Source organism: Oryzias melastigma, linkage group LG1, assembly GCF_002922805.2.
Source record: "Oryzias melastigma strain HK-1 linkage group LG1, ASM292280v2, whole genome shotgun sequence".
Classification (NCBI taxonomy): Eukaryota; Metazoa; Chordata; class Actinopteri; order Beloniformes; family Adrianichthyidae; genus Oryzias; species Oryzias melastigma.
The window spans coordinates 3,896,848-3,905,085 of NC_050512.1; the positions used below are offsets into that span (position 1 = coordinate 3,896,848).

At 39.3% G+C, this 8,238-nt stretch overlaps 2 protein-coding genes across 2 annotated transcripts in view; one reads left to right on the forward strand and one right to left on the reverse strand.

The window, feature by feature from the left end:
• The window catches only part of LOC112137334 (nucleosome-remodeling factor subunit BPTF), a 50,443-nt gene extending 49,625 nt beyond the window's left edge, over positions 1-818 (forward strand). The window contains exon 36 of the mRNA XM_024259590.2: positions 26-818. Coding sequence (XP_024115358.1) covers positions 26-32 — 7 coding nt within the window. The 3' untranslated portion in view covers positions 33-818. The remainder of the gene's footprint in view (positions 1-25) is intronic.
• A 5,619-nt stretch (positions 819-6,437) lies between these two features.
• The window catches only part of LOC112137178, a 4,327-nt gene continuing 2,526 nt past the window's right edge, over positions 6,438-8,238 (reverse strand). The window contains exon 5 of the mRNA XM_024259345.2: positions 6,438-7,254. Within this exon, the coding sequence (XP_024115113.1) occupies positions 7,067-7,254 (188 nt within the window). The 3' untranslated portion in view covers positions 6,438-7,066. The remainder of the gene's footprint in view (positions 7,255-8,238) is intronic.

Consider the following 8,238-nt stretch of genomic DNA (forward strand, 5'->3'; position numbering starts at 1 on the left):
CGTCCGTTCTGTCTCTCTCTTGCAGATTGTGATGTCAAACTCCTGGGTGCCGGGGTAACTCTCACACAAACGTAATTCGCTCTCCGGGACGCTGCTGTTTTCACTTGTTTAAAACGGCGCTGAAAAAGTAAAAAGTTGTAAGAAAGTAAATATTTTCACACGTTAGGTGTGATGACTTTTTTTTTATCTTAAATGTAAAAAAAAGCAAAAAACATTTCTACTGTATAATAATTGCAGCCATGTTGGTAACATAGAGGATTCAAGGGAAATGTATTTTCTTATTCTCATGATATGATTGTGAACAAGAGATGAAGCAAAGTTTAGCTAAGGTTGATGTTCTCTGTTTTTAAAATAAAGAAGAAGAAAAAAAAACACTGGCTTTGGTTGTAAAAATCCCAGTTAAGCTCCACCTGTTCATAACAAGCTGCAAATAAACGTTTTTACCTCATTTCTTATCCAAAAAAGAAAGAAAGAAAGAAACCTGCATGTATCTGTTGTACCAATGTATAATGTTATTTTATGTTTACTTTTAGAGAAGGACTATTTTTATGTTTTGCAGGAAAAATGATAGAAAATGTACAGATAAATAGAAAAAAACTAAACATTTAGTTTAGTTTCCCCTCTCTGAAGTATGGACAGCTGGGGATGTTCAGGTAAGACCAATGAAGACGTGTTTAGGCCACCATCACACCACGCCGTTCACTTACATTTAACCAACATGGCTGTGCTCATTGGCGTCCAATATATTTTTTGTAACCTTTCCTAGTTATATTTCTACCATATAATGCAAATCTTTTAATAAAAAAACCCAAAGAAAACAAGGTTTTCCAAAAGTCTTCTTCCTCCTCTCCGCCTGTCTTTTTAGGTTTCATAACGACACGCTGTAATCAGCTCCTTACCTAAGAACTCTGTCAAAAAGACGCAGCTCTGAATGACTCAGTGGTCCAAATTTATGGCGGGAAAATACAATCATAATTTGTGCGTAAGTTTGGATTTGTGCATGTGTAATTCTTGAATTGTAACTCATACAATACATTTTGAGTATAAGTACAAAAAATATGAAATCAAAAGATACAAAATACAATTTACACGTAAACATTAAATCGACAACAGCTTAAAACTAACTATGGGATGGGCACAAATCTTTACAAAATATGCACAAATCGCTTGTTACACACACAAAACCACATTTATGCACAAATCTGATGTGAGACACTTTTTAACAGAATTATGAACTAGATGTATAGCATTACTAGCTGAAGATTAGCTGAAGAAGCTGAAATTGATAGCTAAAAACACTGAAGCTGATAGCTGAAAACGCTGAAGCTGATAGCAGCTAAAATATTAGAGCTAAATGTCAAATTAGCCTAAAAAAACAAAGGACAAAAAGAACTTACGATAGTCAAAACAGCTAGCATGTAGCTGAAATAATAGCTAAACTCCAAACAAGCCTATTTAGCCTAATTGACCTTGACACGAGATATAGTTACTTTGAAGATGTTATAATTTTAAGTTGTGCATGTGTAAATTGCATTTTGTATTTTTTGGAATTTTGTAATTTTTGTACTTGTGGACAACATGTCTTGTATGAGTTCCAAATCCAGAATTACACACGCATGACCCCACAAAGAGGGAAGAGGATACAGAGCTGATGCAGCATCTTCCTTTTTAAATAAAGTCTTTTATTTTCACTTAACATTCCTGTACCAATGCAGAGATGTGATTTCCCTGCTGGTTTTTGTGCCTCATGTCTGACAGCAGCTCTAGTAGCTGAGACTGTCGCTCGTGCATTTCACAGCATATCAAAGCAATCAGCGATTCCCTCCACTTTTGTCTGAAGATGCTTTCAAGCTACCATCTAAAAGGAAACATCCCAGACAGACCGTCCCACCCACCACGTCCGGCTCCTCTCCTGACCCCTCTGCGGGATGTGAAACGGGAGTGAAGCTCGACTTTCTGCAGGAGGAGAAGAGGCCATGTACATCCCCCTTGTTAACATTCTGTACTCTGCTTCTGTCAGAGGTTGGTTCTCTCTCAATCCTCGACCACCTTCTTCTTCTTCTTCCAGCACTGATGGGATCACAAGCTTCTGCTGATCAGATAACCTCAGTATCAGCACAGTTCAGGTCTGTGGGATCTGGGAGTTTGTCCGTGACTTCTAGGGAAGCTTTGTATTGTGGAGTTTTAATACTGCGTTCTGTAAAGCATTTCAGCAAGTTTTCAAAGAGAAAAGCACCAATGAGACAACTATATGTTAAAAATAGGATCGATTCTTCTTTTATATTTTAAATTTTTCTCATTTATCTGAGTAGAATGAGAGTTAACCCCCTTTTTGACCTTAACAGTGACAAGTCTTATCTATGTTTATTATTTCTGTCCAGATATCTAGAGATTTTTTGAAGCAGCAAAAACCTATTTTTCTGTGTTGAAGCAGCATCTCCTGTATATAAACTGTATGTATTATTTGTCTCAAATTGAAATGAACTATACATTTAGGTAAAATGATTATTTATATATTGAAGTCTGCACCTTGTGAGCATATAACTTTTGGTGGACTGACTCAGCAAGTTGTGCAGAATTTAATCTTTTAACATAACCTGTTCAGCACAGCTTCTGTGTTGCATTTTTGTCTTATTTATTCCTTTTACCAAAACGTTTTCAGTTTTTATTTTAGGTAAAGTTAAGGAAAATTACTGACAAATGTGTTTTTTAATGAAACTGTGGTGGCTCAGACCAGAAGAGGTTCTCTTTTTGTACTTATTCTCCTAGATAATAAAGTCACGTTTTGGATTTTGTTTTCATTCATTCTTTCAAGCAGTTTGTTACAGATTAAGTTTTGTAACCCACATGTCAAAGTCGAGGGCCGAGGGCCGGATCCGGCCCTCCGGGTAATCCTATCCGGCCCTCCACATCCTTTTATTTTATTGTTATTAATGGCCCAAAGTTATCTTGCGCTTATTTCCAACTTGTAAAATTATGACAAAATATATTTTTATGGAGAGTAAATTATTCAAAGTTATTTAAGGTTTAAGTTGATTTATTCTGGAATAATATTCCTGCCTTTTTATTATTCATATATTTGTTTAAAAGTTACAGTTTTAAAGTTTAAAAAATTACCTTCACGCTAGTTTTTTTGGACTATTTTGGCATTTACTAAGATTTTTTTAGGCTATTTTGGTGTTTAGCTAATATTTAGGCTACATGTTCGGTGTTTTTGCCAATTTAGGCTGTTTTGGAGTTTAACTAATATTTCAGCCACATACTAGCTGTTTTGGCTAATTTAGCCTTTTTTTTTCTTTAGCTAATTTAACTAATAGTTTCGCTGGCTATCAGCTTTCAGTGTTTTTAGCTATCAATTTCAGCATCTTCAGTGGCCAAATTCAGTTTACAACATTCCCACTAGCATTATTGCAGGTAATGTTATATATCTAGTTCATAATTATTTTTAAAAAGTTGTGGTTTTAAAATTTTACACATTTTGTTTTAGCGTTCAATAAATGTAAATCTTGTTCACCCCGCGACCTAAGGTGTGTTTTGGATTTTGGCCCCTTGTGTGATTGAGTTTGACTCCCTTGTGTAACCTCGACAACAAAAAGGAAGTTTGTGTGATGGAACACTTTAAGCTTTAGAATTATTAAACCGCAGCAAATTGATAAAATAAAAGAAAGTGTACATCCTAAAATAATGGCAAAATACTTTAATTAGTTTGAGAAACTAGAAATAATACATTATACGTCTTTTTGACAAAAAGGCCATCAACGACTCCTTTTCTGTAACATGTCTTTCTATTGAATGTCAGCATGAAAAGATTTTATGGTCAAATGAGGGAAAAAAAGCACAAAAAATGCTGGTTATCAGTGTGTTTATTGAAGAAATTGGCCTCCCATCAATAAACTTCAGCACAAACTTTCAGCAGAAATCCATGAATGCATCAAAATTCAGGGGCATTATGGAGCTAAACGTGTCACACATGCAAGTTTTGTGGAATATATCTTGTTAAAAAGGCTACAAAAACAAAACTCCCATCATCACCAAATAAACAAATGAAACCATCTCTCCATTGGTCAGGAAATGCATTAAATAGAGCTGCTTTAGGTTTCCAAATCACATTAGAAACGGCTGAGTAGAGGCAGCTGAACAGAAATCTGAAAAGTTTTTAGTCAAGAAAAGGGTATCATGATTATTTGGTTTGGTCCAGATCTTAAGAGGAGCAGTTTTTATAGTTTTGTGAGGAATTGGGGAATAAATGATGACCTTTAACACCATAATCTGGCACGAGTGACTCGGTTGTAGGACTGGTGAATGGGGGAACAAGAAGCTAAATCTGGTGTTGTTTCTTGGGTAAAATCCTTCACACTACTACTTGTCTGTGTAGCCACAAGAGGACCTAAGTCTGCTGTGTCCGCATTCCCACACTAATCCCTAACTACTGAAAAACTATATAGTGCGGGACTATCTAGTGCCCTGGATTTTAACCCTGTAACGCCGGAGCTTCAGTGTTTACGTTCTTTGATTTACTGTAACTTTTCAACTGTTGACATGATAATGGTTAAAATGTTACAGCATGTTAAAGATTCTGTGCTTTAGTGTCGCCGACGACGCCTCAGGTGTTAAAGGGTTAAAAGCAATTCGGACATCCCTGTGCCGGTGTAGGTACCATATTGCCTGGTTTCCACTGAGTGGTACGGACCAGAGCAGCCCCCCTCTTGGCCGGTTTAGAATGGTCCGGGCAATTCAAGTGAGCGTATCCATCAAAGCCCATGCGGGCTGTAGACGTTGACGTCAAAACAATGTAAATACAGCGAAAGAGAAGCTGCATCAGCTGACTCAGAAACGGACGGAAAATTAAAAAGATAACCGCGGAGGATAGCTATAATCCAGAGCAGGTGTTTATTATGGATGAAGCCGGACTCAACACTGCAGAACAGTCTATTGTTCTGAATTAAAAGGAGGAAAAAAACTCTTTATGTTGAGCAATACTCCAGTGGTCTTCAATAAATGGTTTTCAAAGCACGATCGGAAGTGTTTCTGATGAGTATCAATCGGTAACAGACATTCGTCGGGTGAGACTGAAACGGGGGATAGGGGAGGGTCTCCGTATTCGTGGATTCAGTGTGTCTCTGGTCCCCATCCCCCGCGAATAAGGGGTAATACTGTACGAAAATAATTTATTATTCTTTGCAAGAAGATTACGGGGAGCGAAGAAGAATCTAGACGAAAAGAGGACAAAACTTTGAGTTTGGATATTGAGTCAGGAAAGCGCCGGTCAGATGCTTCCTGTTGTCGTAAAACCTTTCCACCAATCAAAGGATTAGATTGTGTGATGACAGAAGCTCCGCCCTCACAGGTCCATTCCATTTTTCCATGGATCTATGACCACGGAGGACCAGAAATGGTACCAGTAGGTCTATTTGGTAACAAAAACGCTCAAAAGTCCAGTCCAGTCTGGTCTGGACCGCTCAGTGGAAACGAGGCATATGTGTTCAGCCTGCAAGACCAGTCCACATTCCAGATACAATACAAGGTTGTGTCAGGAAGAGCACAACTCTCTCCCAAACCAAATGTGTGAATCAGTGAAAGCTGATTCACTGTGATGGGACATGCCAAAAGGTGAACAACAACAAACTCATCATCTGACATGGGTAGCATAAATTTACTCAAGTTTAAATAAGCGTCACAGAAAAAAGTGAGTATTGGCCTTAAACATGTCTGCTGCAAAGTGAGTGAGGAATTGAGGGTGATTCCCCCTACAGCGACCCACCAGTGCTGAGGGTCATAACCTTTCCACAAATTCACAATAAAACACCAACCAAAACGTCTCATCCAGACACTTCAGGCTTTATCGTTTCCCCACACCCCCACCCCTACTGACCTCCAGATCTTTCACTCCAACCGCCACACTAAATGGATCCAGAGAGCGTCATGGAAGCTGAGAGCTCCACAGATAACCACAAACCCAAAGTCATTCAGGAGCTTTCCCACAGGAAGCAACTCCCAAATACCCCCTTCCCCCACGCTCATCTTCTTTTTTCCCATTTTGCATCCACTGCCTTGAGGAATGCCCCCCCACAGCGACGGCGACCGCAGTGCATGGCGGCCTCCTGCTTCCTGCCCGCGTGCATCTGTTCCCCCCAGCACTGATCCCAGATAGAGGCTGTGTCAGGCCTGGGAACTGACCGGAGCCGGAAGACATCTGGAGGGGCATAGGGGGGTGTGCATGGTTTGAGGTAGGACTGGGGCATCATGGCTGATGCATGTTGGGTTTTATTTATTTTTGCCTTCAGTAAATATAAGTAAAATGGCATACAGTGGCAGTTTAACAAGTTCTGATACTAGTAGAGGCTTTAACAGCTTAAATACGAAGGATGAGACGTTCAGGGTTCTGTTTCCTCCCTCATTTATACAGTGTCCTTTTTCTATCCTCCTGTTTTTTTTGGTTTTTTTTCCTGAACCTGGCAACATAGTTCAAATATCTCTTCTGAGCGTTGGCCCACTCACACAGATTGCGAGTTGGCAAGAAATCCTAAAAGAGAGCTGTGACGAAGGCTCTTCTGTTAAAGTCCAGGTGTGTGGAGGATCAGATTCCTGCACTCGGATCCATGGAATACCCTGTAAGAAGTCCTTTCTATTTCAGCAAATCCTCACATTTCATGCACACTTTATCTAGTATACACGATTAACGTGAAAAAGAAATCATTATAGTAATCATTTATTTCAAAGTTTGTTCTTCCTCTGCCCTATGAAGCGGATTTAACTCCAGGTTTTCATTAAAGTTGGACTTTGGAAATTATTTTGGAGAAATAATGGAAATGAGTCTCCTTGTAAAAGAGGGATAAGCGGTAAACTCATGAACCAGCCATGGTTGAATGAAGAGTTGATACGTTCAGACAAAGTTTAAAAAAAAAGCAGACCAATCCCGATCAAAGTTATTTCATAGTCCTTCTGGGACGTTATTTTATAATACAAAATCTCTGTCCGTGTGAGGGTACACCTTTGTCCTCTCTGCTGTGTCCTCGATTCCAGCTGCCGCGTCCCGTCTCTGACAGCAAGGAGCCATAGTCTCAGTTCACCTACACCTGGAGCGGGTCGCCTCCAGGACCTTCTGGTGTCTCCGCTTGTTGAACCTCTTGACGTAGTTATTGCTCCTCAGGAGGCCGTCCCCTGGCTTCAACTTCCCACCCAGCAGGTTCAAAAGGTCACTGGGAAGGTGTCGCCTCCTGTGGTAGATCTGACCCATCACGATGTATCTGGTTCCTTGGAGACAAACAAAGATGTCAAAGAGATGAGTGGGAGGGGGATGGGGGGGGGGGTAGAGCAGTTTAGGGTTTGACAAAGTTGATGTCAAAGATCTGGAATTCCCACTTCCCACAAAGGCATCATTTGGTGGGAACAGCAGCTAGTCCTCATTTTGCTGCTCAGATTAAATCCAAATTGAGGCTCATAAATCTGGTTTAAGTGAAAGTTCTCATGTATTCCCCTTGACTAAAACACCAGCAGTTCAATACACTTCCACATTCTTGTTTGTCTGAAACTCAAATCTAATATTTTATTCATTTCGTTGGTGGCTGCAATGCAGAAGAAAAGTGATTGACCTCTGATCTGAAGATCATCGGTTCAGCTCCTGCCTTGCATGGAAGTGTTCTTGGGCAGGACAGTGAAACCATATTGCCCCTGGTGTGTGAATGGGACTTTAAAGCAGGGGTCCCCAAACGTTTTCTTGTGAGAGCTACATAACTGTTTTCTTCTCTGATTGGGGGCCGGGGTTGGTTTGATAGCTAACAGAAAACGTGCAACAATGACAGGGTGTGTCTAAACGTAAACATTTATGGTTTTCCAGAGAGCCACACATACCCCAATTTTAAATAATTCATGTATGTAATATTCAAAGAAAAAAATAATACTAAAAATTTTAAAAACTAGATATATAGCTTCCCCCAGGATAGATTAATAGCTGAAGATGCTTAAATTGACAGCTAAAAACTATGAAGCTGATATCTGTAAACAATATATAGCTAGCTAAAATATTAGCGAAATGCCAAATTAGCTGAAAAAAATCACAAAAATTCTAAATTGGCCAAAACAGCTAGAATGTAGCTGAAATACTAGCTAAATGCCAAATTAGCCCAAAAAACTGGAAAAATGTCTAATTTAGCCAAAATGGCTAGCATAAAGCTAAAATGTAAACTAAATTCCAAATTAGCCTAAAAACTAAAAAAAAAAGCCTAAATTAGCCAAAAC